Source organism: Punica granatum, chromosome 2 (assembly GCF_007655135.1).
Source record: "Punica granatum isolate Tunisia-2019 chromosome 2, ASM765513v2, whole genome shotgun sequence".
Lineage (NCBI taxonomy): Eukaryota > Viridiplantae > Streptophyta > Magnoliopsida > Myrtales > Lythraceae > Punica > Punica granatum.
Genome location: NC_045128.1, coordinates 5,640,432 through 5,661,031, shown reverse-complemented (window position 1 = coordinate 5,661,031; position 20,600 = coordinate 5,640,432). Strand labels below are relative to the sequence as shown.

At 36.6% G+C, this 20,600-nt stretch overlaps 1 protein-coding gene and 1 long non-coding RNA gene across 5 annotated transcripts; both read left to right on the top strand.

Annotated features, from left to right (window-relative positions):
- Nucleotides 1-951: 951 nt before the first annotated feature.
- On the top strand, nt 952-2,310 carry LOC116197732. Its single transcript, XR_004155094.1, has 4 exons — nt 952-1,057; nt 1,239-1,369; nt 1,485-1,566; nt 1,682-2,310. It is a non-coding gene; the product is annotated as an uncharacterized LOC116197732 (long non-coding RNA).
- Nucleotides 2,311-2,830: 520 nt separating this feature from the next.
- On the top strand, nt 2,831-20,463 carry LOC116196227 (toll/interleukin-1 receptor-like protein). 4 transcript variants are annotated; one of them, XM_031525854.1, is made up of 7 exons: nt 2,832-3,166; nt 3,335-3,390; nt 3,486-3,524; nt 3,899-4,069; nt 4,678-5,073; nt 5,205-5,725; nt 20,047-20,463. In XM_031525854.1, exons 5-7 carry the CDS (start codon nt 4,954-4,956, stop codon nt 20,069-20,071), a joined length of 666 nt encoding a protein of 221 aa, XP_031381714.1. In that variant the 5' UTR covers nt 2,832-3,166; nt 3,335-3,390; nt 3,486-3,524; nt 3,899-4,069; nt 4,678-4,953; the 3' UTR covers nt 20,072-20,463. The 4 variants fall into 4 exon arrangements, with proteins under 4 accessions (XP_031381711.1, XP_031381714.1, XP_031381712.1 ...); XM_031525852.1 differs by having other exon boundaries at nt 2,835-3,166; nt 5,202-5,725; XM_031525853.1 differs by having other exon boundaries at nt 2,835-3,166; nt 3,273-3,390; nt 5,202-5,725.
- Nucleotides 20,464-20,600: the final 137 nt, after the last annotated feature.

Below are 20,600 nucleotides of genomic sequence, written 5' to 3'. Positions count from 1 at the left end.
TTGTGATTTATTAGGAGTTTAATATTATCGGATTCACTTTAAGACTTCGTTTTCTAACGTTTTGTTTGGAGATTATTCGTACTATGCTTTAATAAAGACAACTTTGAAATTCATAAATAGATGTTTTGCAAGATGGCTTCGTTTGCTATTTTGACCTAGTGAACGGTTGATCACATTCCAATTGCCAAAAAGGGGTGTGACATAAATGGTATCAGAGCAATGCACCAAATGGAAGTGTGGGAACTACGTGTTATGCGGACAATGTGCTACATTCGATGGATTTTGGTGGGAGCCACCTCTTGAACCGCAGGAGCCACCTCTATAATCTTACCTATATGGCGAAGTGTCCTAGGTCTAGGTATGATTTGTTGGTCTTGGATCTTGAACGGAAAAATTTTGTTTTCACTTGAACATGATTTTTGTTTTTCATAAAAAATATTATTTTTTTGAGGGGTCGATTTGACAAAATTCGAATTTCGATGACGAAATTCTTTAAAGGGAGAGATTGTAATTCCTTTGATTTTTATTTTGGACTGCAAACGTATTAAGAGCATATTTTGAGTTTTAGAAATATGTATTGCCTTTTTATTTTTCCGGCTATCAAGAGCATGTTTACTATTAAGAATTTTATTTTTAATTAATTACAGTGATTGTTTCAATCTCTGGTCTAAATAAGTCTGAGAGGAAGGGACGGTGAGAGAGTCTATCCTATGCAACAAAAGTACTGGGGCAATTATTATATTCATTAAAATTTTCTTATTAAATTTAGTTTCAATAAATTAGCGTTTGACTATGTATTACTTTATTCTATAAATATCCGTCTAGTGTATTGATTCTTTAATACATCTTTCCTTAGTCGTCCTTTGCGTCTCTCTTTAAAAGGGGGGGGGGGGGGGGGGGGGTCTTCCCATTCTTTCTTCTTTCTGGGCGGGAAACCAAATCACAGAGGGGGGAAAAGAGAGATCGAGCGGGAGGCAGGGAAATTAGAGCTCTGTTACGGGAAAATAGTGTCCTGTTCTTTTCTTATAAGTGTTGGATTTTCGGGCAAAGTCATTAGGTGAGTAATCTATCCTAAATTAGTATTCTTGTAATGCTATTATATGATATTTTATAAAATCAATTGTCATGGTCATGTCAATGTTTGAGTCATGCATGCACTTTTGATATGATATGAGTTGATTTTGAATATTATGATTATGACATGTGATATGTATTGATCAAATTTTCTGGGAGAATAGTGAATCCTATGATGCCCAATATTGACCCAGCAGAAGAAAGGGCTATACTGGGGCAAATAGGTCGCCAGATCTGGAGTCGCCATTGTGATCAAGGAGTTGAGAAGGGCTCAGGGAGGATCTAAGATCCAATCGTATGTATATTTATTGTTTGAGATAATAAAAACATGCGTGGACTCGACTAATTTAGGTGTGTATTATATTCACTGGACTGTTGAGCTCAATCCATTCCCATCTCATATTTTCTAGATAAATTCTCTTGGAAGGGGTAGTATGAAGATCGGAGCACAACGGATTTCATGTACTTTATTTTCGGCGGGTAATAGTAATGGTAAAGTATTAGAAATTTATGTTGTTGTAAATAACAATTTATTTTGGATTAATTTGTTATTATTTTGGAAATTCTATCGATTTTATGAGAATTTTAATAACTCTTGGGATTTTAGGTTTTTTGTCTTTGGAACCGGGGCATTCCATGAACAGAGATGGGGAGAGAGCGAGCGAGAGCAAGACGAGAGTTCGGGATGGAGCTCAAGGAAGGATGAAAACAAAGAACCATCAATTGAAGGGATGACAGTATATGCTGAGCGAGAGTATAAAGTGGCGAGGAAATTTGAAGTCATTCCTAGGGTAGAGCTTAGATTTCATTTGATTAATTTATGGACGTATTTATTGCTGATTTCCATGTTGTTCGAGTTCAATCATGTTCTTTCTCTTCATATTTGGGCACTAATGTGCCGTGATGTGGAGCAGAGCAAGGATAGGGGGTGCTATGCATGAATATGAATAGAAAGAGAGGGTGATAGTGTTTATTCTGATTATTTAGGAGACTTATTGAGGTGAAAATTTGGAGAATGATCTAAACGGTAGTTGGAGCTTGAAATCAGTTTGTTTATTATGTTAATGGTGAGTATGTACTGATGATTCTAATTCTTGTGTTTGATTCTGTATTCCTTCTTGTGAAATTTGTGGTAATGAATTAACTGAAGTACTGAATTGGGAATTAGTTAGCTGGTTAATCTGCTGGAATGCCTCTTTTTGCTAGGCAAGGGAGGAACTTGTTCATGGGGCTGATTTAGTCGAGTTACCAGTTAGAGAAATTTAAGGCAAGATTCAAATTGAAGCTTCTGGATGAATGGGAGAGAGATGCTGCCGAGCTTTAAGACTGATTTCCTTGCTTTACAAATTCATTTAGTTGCTACGTTAGTCATTAGATTTTATCGAAGTTTCTCTCTTAGTGGCTTGGTTTAATTATGGGATGTTTTATGCGAGATTGGTTGATGAAAATTTTGCAGAGTTAATTGAACAGATGCCACAGTCGAAAATTATGAATAATCTAGTTTTCTAGCGGGTTTTGGATTATTGAAATTTTAGGAAAAATATTACTGAAATCTCGGATCGTGATTTATATAATCCTTGACTTAAGACGTGAGAAGGTGAAAAAAGCTTCAGCAAAGATTGAAGCCATACTGTGAACCGAGTCCATCAAACCCAATGGATTTGCGCAAACTCATCGCACTTTACATACATGATTAAACTTGTTTATCTATACTAAAATTACCAAAATACCGTTAATAACCCTAATAGGCTAATTCTGATGCCCACAGCTCATTCCTTCCGCCTCTCTCTTCTATCCGTTCTCCTCTTTCTTTCTTTACCGAACAGACAGAGACTCAGTATGGGAGAGAACTCAGAGACGACTCAGTCGAGACGGAGACGACATCGAACCCTTGACCATTCCAGGCGCCCCGGTGATCCCACCCCGACCCAACGCCGGCGCCACTGTGATCTCACCCCGACGGTCGTGGCCCTCCCGTACCCTCTGAAGGCTGAAGCACATAAGACTCCTGACTCCGTCCCTCTAGTCTCGCTCACGCTCCGACGCTCCTCCAGCTCTCGCTGCTCTCCAATCCGAGTCTCCGACGTAATTGGTGAGTTCTTGATTGTCAATTGAAGCCCGATTGAAGTCCGATTGCGCAGCCCTAACCCTAATTTCGATTTGGGTCTCTCTCTCTCGCTACTCTCTGTCAATTGAAGCCCGATTGAGTTCTCGATTGTCAGCTGAGCCCTAACCCGGTTGAGTTCCTCTATATTCTCAGTCCGTGTCCGATTGCACAGTCGATTGAAGTTCGTCCGCCTCCAGCCCTTGTCCACGGTATTTACCCACCACATTGACGTGTTTGTACAATTTCATCTTTCTTAGATGCTAAACTTTGTTCTGTACAATTTCATCTTTCTTTACTCTTTCAGGCATGTATAAAGGTTGCTCAAGCTATTTCTGCACGGCCGGTGAGTGAGGCTATCCTTAATTTAAGTGGGTTAGTTTGTCTGTTTGGTTTCCCTTTTTTCCGGATTTTACATCTATTTTGGAAAGAATCGCTGTGTTTTCAGAGTATAAAAGCTTTTGTAATTTCTGTGAATGGTTAGGCAATGTAATTGCAAGAGAAAATGTAATAGTTTGCCTTTATTGCAACATTTGTACTCTACCTTTGCGTAGAAGTTGACTATAATTTCCTTTGTGCTTCTGAGATAAATGCGGATGGACCACTTAATCTATAGTTTATATTTTGTAACCGGAAAAAAATCTTTAGTTTATATATTTAATTATATGGTTATGACATCTAATATGTATCTAGCAAAATTAATTGACATTCTGTTTGCAGGATTTGATACCTCCTGAATATCTGGACGAACTGTCGCTGTTGCAAGATAAAATAGCTCCATTTTCTACTGAGGTTGCTTTCAATTCAATAGAAAAGGAACTTAACTTGCCTATTGATGAGTTATTTGCGAAGATTTCGCCAGAGCCTATAGCAGCCGCATCCCTTGGACAGGTTTTATATTACAAATCATTTCATAATCTTTCAGCTTGTTGTTCAGGATGTACTTCTTTTAGTCAAAATGATCGCATAAATTATTTTTCCCTATCGTAAAGGTGGAGTTATATAGTTATATGCTCATTCTATTTTCTGCCTATATTACTTCCTCGAACATTAATTTTGTTCTCCCAAGCTTGCATGAGCTTTGCCCGTAAAATTTTAGTAGCAGATATGGATATAAATGGGTCGTGTTTTCAAAATCTAACCCGTTTAATAATCGTGTCGTGTATGGATATGTGTGCCTATTATGACACGTTTCGATATATAGGTTAAACATATTGTGTCCGGGTTGACACTGATATAAACAGGTCGTGTTCGTGTTGTCAAAATCTGACTCGTTTAATAATGTTGTCGTGTACGGGTTATGATTTCAATGACACGCATCCGTTTAGACATGACATATATAAACACGGCTCGACGTGAATTGCCAGCCCTATCTAAATATAAAAGTGAAACCAAAACTCCCCGAGCCGTGAGTCATGTTAATAATATGCCACCATGAGATATTTTGGAATTTTAATGACTCTTATGTTTGTGTCGGTCTTCATCATTCACCTTCACAGAAAGAAAGCAGCAACGACAAACAGTGGCGAGGGAGAAAGAAAGTAAGAAAGAGAAAAAGTGGCGAGGGAGATTCTTGCGTGATTGCGTCTTCCACGTAAAAGGAGTAGATTTTCGGCAAACATCGATGGGGGCATAAAAGGAGAACAATTCTGTCGTCCTACTTCATTCTCCTAGCATACACGATTTTCTGGCAGAGCGAGTCCCAACCCATCCCGTCTGTCTGTTTACTGGCAACAAGAAAGGAAAAGAGAGGAAACTAAAGGACTGGTACTGCTATGGCGTCTGACGAGCATCCTAACTATAAATATTATGGTAGATATTGGGGAGCTCATTTCAGGCACAAGAAGAGACGGCAAAGTGGCAATTCCAGCGGGATGAATGTGAACAATTCGCAGGTATTGCAGTCTATTAATATTCTGGTAGATATTGGGGATTTCACACTGAAAACCATGTAAAGCTTCAATTCTGTAACCTTTCAATGTCGTGTATGTGTGTGTATTTACGGTGACATGTCCTGTTGCAGCAGCACCAGCAGCAGGTAGATGGAAGCCACAATGTACTGTCGTCCTCATCCTCTGACGATCCAGCGATAGGCCACGAGTATGAAGTCTTCCTGAGTTTCAGGGGGGCTGAAATCCGGAAGTCCTTCACGGACTACCTCTACCATAGCCTCATCGACGCAGGAATTCGCACATTCAGGGACAACGAGGAGCTTCATGTAGGGGAGGAGATCGGCCCCAAGCTCATGAAATCAATCAAGCAGTCAAAGATCGGGATCCCTATCTTCTCCGCATATTATGCATCAAGCAAGTGGTGCCTGATGGAGGTGGCGGAAATGGTGAAGTCCATGAAGGATAGCAAGCAGCTGATCATGCCAATATTCCTGGATGTAACGCTGGATGCTGTCCAACACCAGACGGGGAGTTATGCTAAACCCTTCTCTCGGCACGAGAAGAAGGTTGGTCAGGAGAAGGTCCGAGCATGGAGGGATGCGCTGAAGGAAGTTGTGAAGCGGAAGGGTCTGGAACTGGATAGATTGGCAAACGGGTAACTCTATGCTACTTCGAGTTTTTCATTTCTCGGCCATTCTATTTCTACTGGATTGAATTGAACGGTTTTTTTTTTTCTTTCCAATTTAGGCTTTTAAAGGGATAAATAGAATAGGGAAAATAAAAGGCATAGGAAATCATATCGATGAAAATTAAACCCAAGATCTCTTGGCCCTATACTTAGAGAGTGATGGTTGCAAAGAACCTCGCATAGTAAGGGAAATATCCTAGGACAAAGCAGGAAAGATTCTACTATATCAATAAACCGGAGATGACATACTCAAGATTACACTTATGTTTCCTAACATATGTTACAAAGACCCAGTGTAAGAAAAACCTCACAATCATCTAAATTCTCACACTTTCGGTCTTTGAACCGGTTCTAAGAAAAAAAACCCCAAGGATTATAGTTGATTTCCCGATCATACAAATGATATGTTACACAACTTTTTTAAATATATAATACCTTCCTAATATCTTAAAAATAGCCTAATACAATTTTAGGATATTTCTGAGATATTACTAAATTCCCAACAAAATAGGAAATATAATTTCAGCAGAATTTGTGATCTTGCCACTGGTCTTTTTCGTCCAGTCTTGTTATCATATTTTGATCTACTGATTTGCCGCTGAATATAGGGGTGTAAACGAGACGAGTCAAGTCGTAAGTTATTTGAGATCAACTCGGTGATAACTCGAGCTTGACTCGACATTGTCTAGCTCGAGCTGAGCTTTTCTTCCGAGCGAGCCGAGTCAAGCTCGATGGTACTCGGCTCGTTCAGCTCGCGAGCATAGCTAGGTTTCTACATAAAATTACGTATATCTCCTTTTATTAGTGAACTGAGGCTCCCAAGCCCATAATTCGTGGACCTGGGCTTTCTAATTATTCTCTTTAGCCTAAACTCTTAAAATTATATAGAAATTAAAATTTGAAAATAAAATAGAAATTCTCTCTTTCTCTCTTGCTCGGCAAGTCCTCGATCCTAAGATGCCATGTAGTCGAGCTTGATCTTGAGTCTAGCTCAAAAGCTAATCTTGGTTTTGAGCCCGTAGCAATCAAATGAGCTCTAACGAGCCTAGCTTGAGCTACTCGGGTATTCGAGCTCGAGCTCTAGTCGACTCTGAGCATTTTTATCGAGTAGAGTCTGAGTTCACCTGTACTCGAGCTCGACTCGGCTCATTTATACCTCTAGCTGAATACGAGTCACATCTCAATATGAGGGATTTGGAGAAAAAGGATCAAAGACCGTCATTTTTTTGAAACCTCAAACTTAACATTTTTTCTATGACCTAACAAAGAGTTTCGTAATAGTGGATTTAAGCAAAAACATTTTCCCTTGTTTCATCAGAGAAATAGAGAGGAGGAAAGAAAAAATCTTTCTCAATCTTTCCCTTTTATTTTCCCTCTAAATCTGCGACGATATGAAATTTTGGCCCATTTCCCCTAAATCTATATATCTATCTATATATCTATATCAAAATAAAATTCGTGCCAAATTCTCACGTAGCTACTTAATCAAAAATAAGAATCGGAACCCTCTCGTTTTGTTATGTCATTTCATGTATTAAAGAAATTTTTTATCATTATCTATATATCCATATTAAAACAAAATTCAAATCGAATTTTCACGTCTTTATATAATCATAATATATATATATCAGTAAAATATATATATGTATATATAATTTGCATATAGCTCAACAAAATATATACTATATATATCAGCTACTATTTAGGAAATTCTTTTATATTATAGCAATTGAATTGCTTTTTATATATATTGTAATAAAGTATAGAGTTGGAAAGCAATATTGCATTATAAGCAAATATATTCTTATAATATTAGTCAAAATCAAATTCTCATTTATATAATATTGTCAGTTTATATTGTCATATATATATATATATATATATATATCTATTGCATGAGTTGAATAGAAAGAGGCAGATAAAGGAATTTTTTTTTTGCGAGATTTTAATTATATTGGAGCCACATATATATAGACGCATGTTTACACGAAGCCTTTTATCATTATATTATCATTTACAAAGGCGTGTTGGTGTTTTTATGGATTTTATATGTATATTGTTGTAACATCCCAAATTTTTCAAGTGTCCTTTCCCATTTTACCCATCTTCACTGCATTTGGTTAGCATCCTAAATTTCGGTGCTTATAGTTCTTAAAAACAAAGTAAAAAAAAAATTGTTGATTATTATAGTTGTTGAATATGATGGAGCAAGTTACTTTCCAAGTGCCAAATTATTTGTCAAGCTTAGTATGCTTCTTGTTTAATGTTCTGCCAACGCATTTCCCCCGCCAAACTCTTGTTTTCCGTTTAAAATCCCATTTTATTCCCCTCGGCCATTTCATTCCCCTCGACCATTTCATTCCCTTGTCCAATTCTCACAACACAGAGAGAGGGGCCATGAGTGGAGAGACAGTGAGAGTAATTTAAGGGGAGAAAAATTAGAAATGGTTTGTTGTTGGATGTTTTGGGATTTGGGACTTATTATGGTGAGTATTCTATTCTTAAACTAGTACTTTTATTATTGTTATATTGGTTTTTTTAGAAATGCATTGTCATGGCCACATCAGTGTTATGAATCATGTATGTATTTTTATACTTTCGATTACGATATTTGAAATATTGATCGCGATATTTGAAGAAGAGATAGTGAGGTTTTGAGATTGACGGAAATTGGTGAGTCCTATGATGCCTTGAGTTAGTTGTAAGCCAAGCAACATGAAAAGGTTGTCTGGAGCAGAGAGGCTGCCAGTGTGGAGCCGAAACTATAGTTGGGAGTTGGGAAGGGACACATGGATGATCTGAGTTCTTGAGATATCGACGATATTTTTATGATATTACTGAACTCGTGTTATGATCCAACTAATTTAAGTTGTGATTATTCACTAGGCGTCAAGTCTACCCCTTCAAATGTATTCTATCAGTGGTTTTATAAGTCAGATTGGTGGTGACTTTGTGATATTTGTCGGGATTTTTACTCGTTCAGTCGAATTTGTAACTTTTAAAATATTCCTCAATTGTATGGGAATTTATGTTTGTTTCTCGATTTTTTATTGTATAATTTTTTGGATTTTACAATTGTGTTGCATGCTCATTCACTATCAACATCAATCGATTTATGTCAATTTGATTGTTTCAAAAAGGATTTATTAGATTTCTCTTCACTTATTTTATCATGATATTTTTCTATGAGATTATTATTTTCTTCAAATCATCTTTTTACGCATTTTTGAATGAGAATCTTTTTATTTTCTTTTGATTGATATATTTGCTTACATATTTTAATTTAATTCTATTCTTTTCCTCAATTTTCTTTAATGAGTTTTTAATTCATGCAATATTTATAACATTTTTCTCTACCAGATAATTAAGAAGTTATTTGTGTGGTTGCTCGTGCAACGCACAGGTATTCAATTAGTTTTCAATAATCCAAACCTGCTAAATATTTCCATAGAAGAGGAACTAGTCTTAATGTAGTGGCTAAGATGTGACTCGGGATCAAAAGGTTTTGAGTTCCATCCTCATCATTGAAATTTTTATGCTTCATTTCATTTTATTTTATTTTATTTCATCTATTCATACGAGATCCTTGGACCACTTTTATAAACGAAAAGTAAACATTCCATAAAGTCTCCTCGTCTCAACAAATAACAACCAACTCATTCATGATCATCTCAAAAAATATTGAAACCCCAAATTAAACGGAAATTTATTAGGGATTGGATTTTGACTTAGTTCCACTTAGGCTTGTTAGGCCCATTGCGGCCCACGAGGCCTCACGAGACATAGCTCGTTATATAAGTTCATGTTTCATCTTTCTTGGAAGTAAGAATAGATTTTCTTTTTTTGGGTTTGAATTGAGGTATTCGGAAGCTTAACTAAATTTCGACTAATCCAATTAAATCTAGATGGCCTGGATAAAGCTCTCATAACGTGAATTTTTTCCATTTACAAGACTTATTTAATTTCTTAATTACTAACCCATATGGATATGTGAATCTCCAATAGGTGACCATATATATGTTTTAATTCTCTGTATATAAGAAGGTACATACTCTCATTAATCCAACTACTTACATTCTTGTTTCTCATAAGCTCTAAGTGACTTGAGTGTCGGAGATAAAAATCTAGACAATATTGTTGCGTTGGGTTTCATAGTAGGATTTTAAAATCAGATATTGATTTTGAAAAAGAGTGGTATAGATGGGGTCTACCCTTTGATTTTGTATGAGTTATGTTGTTTTGTTGTGGAAAAAAGTGGTATAAATGGGTCACACTCTTTGACTTTGTATGAGTTATTTTGTTTTGTAGTGGGTAGAGTTAAGTTAGAATTATGATTCTAAAATAACACTCACAAACCAAACAAGGCTTATTTCCCCAAAATTTTCAATAATGCAAACCTGCTAAATATCTATTTCCTTAAAAATCTTCAAGACTCGACAACTATAACAACCACCTCATTCATAGATTACTTGAGAAATATTGAATCACCAGAAGAAATTGCGACATATTTCTCACAAAATCCCGAGTTACTAAAATAAAATTTCAAGTTTACAACTTCTCTTATAGAAAACTAGCTTTTTGCCCGTGTGATGTACGAGATTTTTCTTATATAATAAAATTTATATGCACATGCACACTATGATAAAAGAATATACATATGAAAATTAATTCAACTTAGATTTTTAAGAGTTTAATTTCAAAATAAACTATTAAATATCATTGATGAAGTTTTTTTGAAATTAAGTTTTAAGTCTATATTTGTATAGAATATCCTTTTTTCTCAATATTAAGTTTTTTCTCGCATCATGTTTATCACGTTTTTTCTTTAAGATTGTACTTTGATTATTCTATGCATTTCAAGGAAAAGTACTATATTTTCTAAATTACCTCTCGAATTATGGAATTCACAATATTTAAATGATGATATAATTTATTATAAAAAATTTAATTGCAAAATTTATATGCTAAATCTGGCATCATCACCTAAAATGAAAATAGAAAGATGTTATATCATAAAATAGTAATGCATAATTTACACAATATGGTAATGCATAAAAGAATGGAATATATATCATCTATATATAATACTCCGTTATATGCATCATGTACTACATAAAATTGAATACAAAAGAAAAAAGTACTTGCTTCTTAATGGATCTATAACGAAAATTATATTGATCTTAGAGCTAGTAGCTATAATCCTTTCCACTTGCTAATCCAAATTTTTATTGCTCTCTTTGCGATTGGTCTTTAAGATTTCAACTCGGTGTATTTCTGTAAAGAGCAATGCGAAAAAATCTTTATAAAAAAAGTACACACATAACAAACTTAATTTGAGCAAATGATAACATAAGAAAAATATTATAAAGCAAATTTAACTTACATGAATAATCTTGTCGTTTGGATAAGATGATTTGGTTCCTTATACATGTAACGATGATGAGAAGAAAGTTGAACATTGAAAGGATAATAATATATCAAACTTAACTTACATCAAGAATTCAATAGATAATTTAACTTATATAACTCATAGGCAAATAATTTAGATATGTAAAATTTCATTGGGCCTATAAGCTATTGGATTTATCTTTAATCCAAAAGCTCGAGTCAGTAAGTTGTGATATTCAATTTCTTATAAACTTGTTGATTTCTCTTTTATTTAGTTTTCTTGTGGGACGATTTTTTTCAACACCTGTCTTCACATGGCACCGCGTGGTCTTTCTCACCTTTTACCTACATGTGCCACGTGAATACTTAAATATCAGCCCTGAACAATTTACCTCGAGTCGAGCTCTCCTCCCTTCTAGACTTGAGCCTTAACTACCTTGAGGTGGGCTTCCTCTTCCACACTCGGGCGAGGGGGTTCAAACCAATTACAAGCCGGGCTTCCATTTCTAGACTCGAACTTCACTAGTCTCGAGTTTCACACTTAGGCTTGGAGTGGTGTGAGTTCCCACATGGGCGCGCGAAAGTCTAACCCACTCTGATACCATGTAAAATTCGACTAAGCCTATAAGTTATTGGGCTCATTTTTAACCCAAATGTTTAAGCCAGTAGGTTGTGGTACCTCATTTCTTATAAATCGATGGATTTTTTTTTCGTGTGGGGCAATCTCTCTCAACAAAAATCCATAGAGATTGTAGGGTGATTCATCTTTATTGGTGCCAATCCGTACTTCTCCATGAATCCCGGAGGTTCCAATCAAATATTAATCAAGATCTGTTACTGTTTTGGACTTTCAATATGAAAATTTACATAAGAAAATTTGAAACTCAGACAACTTTAACCTTGAGAGAGGGAGCTGAAAGTGTGCCTAACTGTCTTTGGTTCACACAAAATCCTTACAATAGCCATCCTTGCAGAGTGGAGCTAAAGGTCCACACGGTTCCTTGTCCTTAAACATTTTGGCACATGAACCCGTTGCAACTCTTAACTAACCTGCAAAAATATTGCATAAATGCGAAAAATGGTAATTGGATAAGAATCTCAATGGGGCATTATTCGTGTAATAATTTGGGAATGTTTCAGCAAAAACTAAAATCATCATTTATGGCTTTCGAGTACTATGAGAAGGATCTTACCGAGCTTGCAAACAGCAGCGCGGCCACCCATTGTTCCAACGATGTCCCTCTCCATTCGCTTCCCCTTTTATAACAAACACATGCTGTTGTGTTCGGAGGTTTATATATATGTCACTATAAATTCCTAGAGTTAAGGTGGGAAATAAACAAAATGCTTACGTTACAATTTGCCCAATGTATTAGGATTAATATCAGAATGAAACATCTCTAAATCCAGTTCAATCGCTCAAGCATGTGCTTTTGTCCAATTCAAAGGCAAGAAAGATTGGATAGAGGAAAAGATGGGCGAGCAACCAGAAGAGAAAGAAGTTGAAGGTATACAGTCACTAGTTCAATCGCTAGGGAAGAAGGCAAATCCATGGAAAATTGGTGCGTATCAGAGATAGCGAGATGAAAAAGAAAATTCACAAGCAGAGAAACCAAAGGAAGAGCCACAATCATAGCTGTGAAGATCGATTTGACAGAGGAAGCCAAATCCTACATCTGTGAATATGGCTTTGGTGCATGGAAGTGACCATATTCATGGAAGACTTCAGTAAAAAGAGTTAGTCTTGAAGACTAATTCTTTATTAAGAAAGTGTCTAGAAAAGTATAGGAGAAGATAATTACGGAATATATAATATCTTTAATATTATTTGGGAAAAGGCTAGAAAATAAGGGAGGAAAATCTAGGTAGTATGAGGACTAAAGTAGAATTAACTGGAAAGATCTACATGAAAAGAAAGAAAGGAAAAAATATGGGGAAGCAATCTAAGATGATAGAAGTCGAAGGTAATGGAAGCATCAGGTTAGGGCAGTGGAGTGTGGCGGTGAAATTCACCGACATATAATATAGGTGGTTGTACGTAAGTTTTGTGTGGAGTAAGCACAAAATTGTGAGAGTAAGAGGCAAGTGTAAGAGAGTGTGCTCAAGTGCGAGTGAGAGTGTGGGTGAGTATGTGCGTATATTTGTATTATCGAAATTAACATATATTTATTCTTCTTATTACTCGTATAATGTTCGGAATCTCCTACAACTGGTATCAAAACAACTAATATGGCAGTGGAAAGAAGGGGAGAGAAAAGGGATTAGGTGTGGGCAAGTCTAATGTTAGGAAATAAAAGGCCCAATCAATTCATTTCTTTGCATTTCCTTTTTCTTCCCATTTCTTTTATTGATAAATAAGTAACGATAATAATAAATTTCAGGGTTCACATGTACTATATTACCTGAAAATTATAATATTTACTATTAGCGCTCAGAGTAGAATAATATATTATGATATTGTATAATTTGTATTGGTGACTTAAAAACTCGTCAATAAATATTTTAAGAGTATTTTTATGAACTATAAGAAATTCTTTAGAAGAGCATAGTTAGAAATATCATAATCGGCATTGGTGGTTTAAAAATTAATTAATAATTTTTAAAACTATTATTTTAAATTGTATGAAATTTTATTTGTTATTCAGAAACAACACGTTATTTTAATTTTTTGTTTATTATAAACAATATTTTATCAAAAAGTATAAAAATTAAGTAAATAGGTTATTAATAAAATTAATTTATTTGACCAAGTAAAAATTGCATGAATGGACCTAAATCTCTATTGGGATTATAGTATTGAATACCTTTTTAATTAGTTTCACATAGTTGCATGCTTTGTACTTACAAAAGTTATTAGAACTAATGAATGAACAAAAATGTAAAAGGCAAGAGAAACTCTAGACACTATCTAACAATATTGTTGCATTTGCATTAAAAAGGAAAAGTCAAAATCTCTTAATTATGACTCGATTTATAATAAATGTCACTGCAATAACTATATATATATATATATATATATATATAAAAAGTTGTATCCTCATAATAAATAGGGATAAAAAAGTAATTTAATATATGGCATAAGGCCATAAAGGTACATGTCCAAATAAACAATTATAAATATATATATATAATTAGAATTAAATTAGTCAATGCATACAAATCATTAAATTATAATAATTTCATTATCTCTAAATAAAAAATTATAAATATGTATACCATTAGGATTAAATTAGCAAAATTCATATAAATCATCAAATACCGAATAATTTCATTATACAAGCACATTCTTTATCCAAAAATATGTAATCTCAAAACGTATGTTTATATATAGCATAAAGTCATAAAGGTAAATGTCTAAATAAAAATTATAAATGTATATACAATTAGGATTAAATTAGTAAAAATACGCATAAATCATTAAATACTTAATAGTTTTATATTTCTAAATAAACAATTATAAATGTTCATATAATTAGGATTAAATTAGTCAATGCATATAAATCATGAAATACTTAATAATTTTATTATGTCTAAACAAATAATTACAATGTGTATGCAATTAGGATTAAATTAGTAAATGGATATAAATCATTAAATTCTTAATAATTTTATTATACAAGAACATTCTTGATCCAAAAATGTAATTCTAAAATTTATTTAGAAAATGTATAATTTCTTAAGATAAATGTCTATAAAAGTTTTTTGACATAATTAGTAATTAAAAGAAAAATCCACTAATATGCAATATGCATTTCTAAATATTGAACATTTTTGAAATAGTAAAATATAAATATGTTTAAAAATTATTAAAAGTAGAATATTTGCACTTCTTTTTTTTAACAAAATATATGGAAGTTTTCTATTACAATTTTTTTAGAATTTGATTTTTTATAAAATGTAATATGTTTTTTTTATGTAATATCATTTTCTTCATTCATATTTCATATTATCATTCATTTCTAATTATCCTTAGTTTGTTGTTGTATGCATTAATATTTGAATGGTTTAAATTAAAAATATATAATTTAATGAACATTTAAATTGTGGTGTCAAAATTTTTTAAAATCCATCTAAGAATAACTAGTCTAACCAATAATCCGTGCATCGTACGGGCAAAAAAAATGGTAAACAACAGGCAAATAGAGGATACAGACATCTCCGGCACATGAAATATCTCATAGTTCCCATTGAAGTGCAAACTATACATTCAGAGGCAAGATGGTCATTTAACCCCTAGGGGCAAGATGGTCATTTGGCATTAGAAAAAGGTCCCTCGATCCACCGTTTTGCGAAAACGGCAAAATATGCCAAAACGATCGACACGGAACGTAGATGCGGGATTTGCAGACAGAAATGGCCAATTCAATTCTGTTTGACCGGAATGAGCAAAAGTCAACCCTCGACCCCTTGGGTAGGGGTAGAATAGTCATTCGGCCCGAATAAAGTGCAGAACAGGCAAAACAGATAGAATAGTGTGCAAACCACTGAATAAGCGTCGGAAATAGTCAATTTCGGTTCCAGGCCTCCGACTCGAGCAAAAATCGACCCGAACTTCACGAGACATAAAATGTCTCAAATTACTCAAACATGACAAATTCGGATCAATTCGACTCACTTTACGTGCACATTGCTTATTCAGTGAGCATTCAGTTGGACATTCGGTGTAAAAACGTACAATGCACGTAAAACTGCGCTGCGAATACCCCGAATTTACTCTTCGAGTCACGTGATCACTCAAGACAATTCAAGCGTTCCCATGAGGCAACTCAAGCACTTCCAAGAGGATAAAGAGGTCAATAGTGGGCTCATTTGATTCGATTTTTTACGAACATTGTCGATTTCGCCGTAACTTGAGTTACGAGACTCGAAATCCCTTCAAATCGGAGCCAAAATTTCATTAATTTTCTTCAATACCTTAGCTCCTTAGTTGACCTTCAAACCGTGTGGATCCCATCAAGAGAAGTCGGCAGCCCACCATTCTTTCTCATAGCCGTAATGAGCAACTTGCATGCTCTTCCATGCCAATTCAAATTCAACTCATGCCAACCCATTGCGAACCAATTTGGATCAGATCTAACAGCTCATTGGACCCCTCTTGCACCGGCCATGGCAATTTGCAAGGTTAATTGCACTTTAATCCACTCAATTTTGCAAAATGACCCTTAATCATCCTTTATAAATACCCATGGGCATTATTCATTGAAGAACTTTGCCATCAGCCATTCTTCACTGAAATTCGGGTGCGCATAGGACGGTGCTACCTGTGGATGAGGGCCCCCCCGACTCAAGGGGATCAATTCCTTGTAATCGGACGGGGATGTTTGGGGGCTAAATCGACGGTCCAACCGTGCGACGTACCCTTACTTAGAACCCTTGTTTAACCTCGGCTTCCTATTATCAGTCGTGGGACGTGACTCATAGGTGCTTAAAAATGATATGCGATGCAAATGGCATAATTGTGCAAAAAGTAGATAATCAGTATTGTAGAAAGCAGTAAATAAATAAACAAGCAAGCAGACAAACGGAATCGAGCCTGAACTCTCTAAGTATGTCCCCAGTGGAGTCGTCAAGTTGTGCGCACCCGAATTTCATATCGTCAGGGCATGCATGCGCGCGAGCCGATCGCGCGGCTTGGGAGTGTCCACTTTCCCGTGGGGGACGCGTGACAGACACGCGTGAGAAGAAGTTACCACTTACCATTTTACGACTCGGAGTCGAGGGCCGGTAAGTACTCAGGTTTAGGGGTATGGGATACACCTAGTGAGCTAAGGCATATGGTTTGGCGGAACCTGAGTTCCAAATTCGGGAGTTCGGTTACGTATGGGTCTATATCCCGTACGCCTTTTCAGTACTCTATTTGTCTAGGGCTTGCCGTTTTTGCTTATTTACCGCATGAGTTAAGTTGCACACTCCTTGCCCGTTTTGACACTGTAAATTCGATAAATACGCTCAGGCCTTTTCTGCTCGTCGATCGGGTCCTCACATTGACTGAATGAAAATACAGAAACATACTTTACATAAATGAAGATACAGACACTGTTACTATGTTTTGGACCCGGTCGATTTGCATCAAGCCAAATATTCCACTCGTGCTCGCCGTTAGTTTCGAAAGACCGAAACCGTAATTAATGCAACGCGGGCTCAGGGAGCCGGGGGTTGGGTCCGACCGGACCGACGGATAGCAGAAGAGCCGCTTGACTCTTGAGACAGTCGTAGGATGGGTTGAGCTCTTGGGTCATGTCTTGACCACGACTCACTTATCCTATCCGAGTTGTCTTTCCGCATAGACACCACTAAGATTGGGACATTGAGTCGAGGCAAGACCCGATGCCGCATTCGGGTTGCGCGCTCTCGGTGTGCATGGGTGTTGGACCCGTGATCGATGATTTTAGGGCATTGGACCTCATGCAAAGCATTTCCTATGAATTTAGGCTCGATCTGCGATGAAACAGCGAATAACAGACAAATACAGACGAGTGCATGCAGTAAGTAAATGCAGAAAATATGCTAACTGATAAATGCATGTCGGTGCATGGATCGGTGTATTTGTGCCGAGTTTACGTGATTATGCCGGTTATTATCTGAAATTTGCTTGACAGACAATTTGGAAGCGTGCGTGTCTGTTTTAGATTGCTTCTGTTTGGTTCTCTGTCGCGTGCATGATTAGTCCATTACCAGTGCATGTGCTTCTGCTGCGTGTTTGTCCTTGGCTTTGTGAAAGTCTTTTAGTTTATGCTCGCTATGATTCGGTGAGAATCAGCCTAAATCGAAGAAAAGAAATCGCTTGTTAACCTAAGGAAATCAATAATGTCCCGGCCCCTTAAAAGGCATGCTTGCGGGATCTCTCAGTTCCCTTGAGTTGAGAATGATCTCTTTGCTCAAGTTTTTGGTCCTTTCTCGTATATTATGGTTCATTTTAGCGTAGCCGATGCCGCGATGATCTCGAGTATTTTAATGCAAACGTTCGGGCGGAATCGATAAAACGACACCGGCTCATGCATCAACAGTGCAATAAAGGAAGCATGATAAGTTACACGCATTCGTCCACGAGCATACATCGTTACATGTTCGGAATAACGGAATAAAAGTGTATAAATGAAACTTGCAAGCGAATAAATAAATCCCGCCTTATGCCCCGCATGCCTAAAGACTAAGAGTCCTAGCCTTCTCTAAGTCGGGGAGAAAAGCATACTTGGCTTCGGGGCTTAAAGAAAATTGGCAAAGAGGTTGCTTGAATATCGGCACGAACAAGCAAGAGCAAACGAACGGCTTCGAGCACGGGAAAGGGCAATCGAGCGTCGAGCGAGCGTGGAGCAGCGCGCGGATGCGCGGGAGCGCGCGCGGGCGAGCGGGGCAGCGCGCGGTGGATGAAAATCACCTGAGAAGGACGATCTTGGCTCCTTTTGATCCGAAACCAAGGCTAATGATTTCTAAATTTTTTTTGGAGAGCTGTGAGAGGATTTTGGGAGTGTTTTGGGAGTGAATGGCTGATGGCAAAATTTTTCCTCAATGAAGAATGCCCATGGGTATTTATAGAGGAGGATTAAGGGCCATTTTGCAAAATTGAGTGGATTTAAGTGCAATTATCCTTCCAAATTGATATGGCCGGTGCAAGAGGGGTCGAATGGGGTGTTAGATCTGATCTAAATTGGTTGGCAATGGGTTGGCATTAGTTGAATTTGAATGGGAATGGAAGAGTAAGCAAGTGGATCATTTCGGCCATGGAGATGGAATGGAGGCTGCCGACTTCTCTTGGTGGGATCCACACGGTTTGGAGGTCAGCAAAGGAGTTAGGGTGTCCCACAAGGTTTGGAAGAAAATTGGTGAAATTCTGGCTTCGGTTTGAAGGGATTCCGAGTCCCATAGCTCAAGTTACGGGGAAATTGGCAATGTTCGTAAAAAATCGAATCAAATGAGCCCAATATTGACCTCTTTGTCCTCTTGGAAGTGCTTGAGTTGCCTCATGGGAATGCTTGAATTGTCTTGAGTGATCGCGTGACTCGAGGAGTAAATTCGGGGTATTCGTGGCGCGATTTTACGTGCATTGTACGTTTTTGCACCGAATGTCCACTGAATGCTCACTGAATGAGAAATGTGCACGTAAAATGAATCGAATTGATCAGAATTCATCGTGTTTGAGTAATTTGAGACATTTTATATGTCTCGTGAAATTCGGGTTAATTTTGCTCAAGTCAGAGGCCCGTAACTGAAATTGACTGTTTCCGGTGCTTATTCAGTGGTTTCCACACTGTTCTGCTCCTTTTGCTTGTTCTGTATTTTATTCGGGCCAAATGACTATTCTACCCTTACCCAAGGGTTGAGGGTTGACTTTTGCTCATTTCGGTCAAACAGAATTGAATTGGCTATTTCTGTCTGCAGATCCCGCATCTATGCTCTGTTCCGGTCGTTTTGGCATATTTTGTCTTTTTCGTAGAACAGTGGATCCAGGGACGTTTTTCTGATGCCAAATGATCATTTTGCCCTTGCTAAATAGGGGAAACGACCATTTTGGCCCTAGGAGGCAAATGACATTTTTGCCCCTGAATGTGTAGTTTGCACTTGAATGGAAATTATGGGGATATTTGACGTGCCGGAGATGTCTGCATCCTCTGTTCTGTCAAAATAAACTTTGCTCTGTCTGTTAAGCTCGTGCATTTGGACTATTCTCGATTTTTGCCGGAGCTTTATGGTCGATTCCCTAAATGTGCTCGGGACAGATTTCTGATTCGTGACCAAGTATTCTGATGTGCCCAGTGACTACTGAATGCTTCGTTCTGTTGATAGTGGACCCCGATTTATCTTCTGTATGAGTGCTTGAGTCTATCTTGCAATTGGTGGGAGATGTGAATCGTGTGTCTGATGAATTTAAACTTTCTTTGATTCGATGTATCTCCTTTCAGTGATTGTCCTTACCGGCCATGGTAGCTCTGGGCGTTCCGGACCTTGTTCTATTGCACATGCGAAGCCCGTGACCGGAGTTGCTGTTATTGCTCTGTCTGGAAGTCGGTGAGCCAAAATGGGGTGCTGACACACATGTAAAGGAGAATTGTGCATTTAATGAGGGACATTGATAGGGAAAAGTATAAATTAATTTGAATAAATGAACTAACATGATTAGTATAATCAGTACTGGTAATTTAGACGTAACTAATACTTTTCAAAGTGTATTTTTATAAATTTTATGGAATTTTACTTTTCATTCAAAACAACACATCATCTTAAGTTTATGTTTACTATGTTCACATTTTATTCAAAAAGTTATTACTATGTAATGGAGCCGAAATTGCATGAGTGGACAAATATCTATTAAAGTACTAGATGTTCTTCTAGCTAATTTGATACATTTGTATGCTTTTACTCATAAAAGTTGACAAGATAACGAGATATGGAAAGATAAAAATAATGCTTACATTTTATTTTTTGTGTAGGCAGAATATTGCTTACATTTCGCATT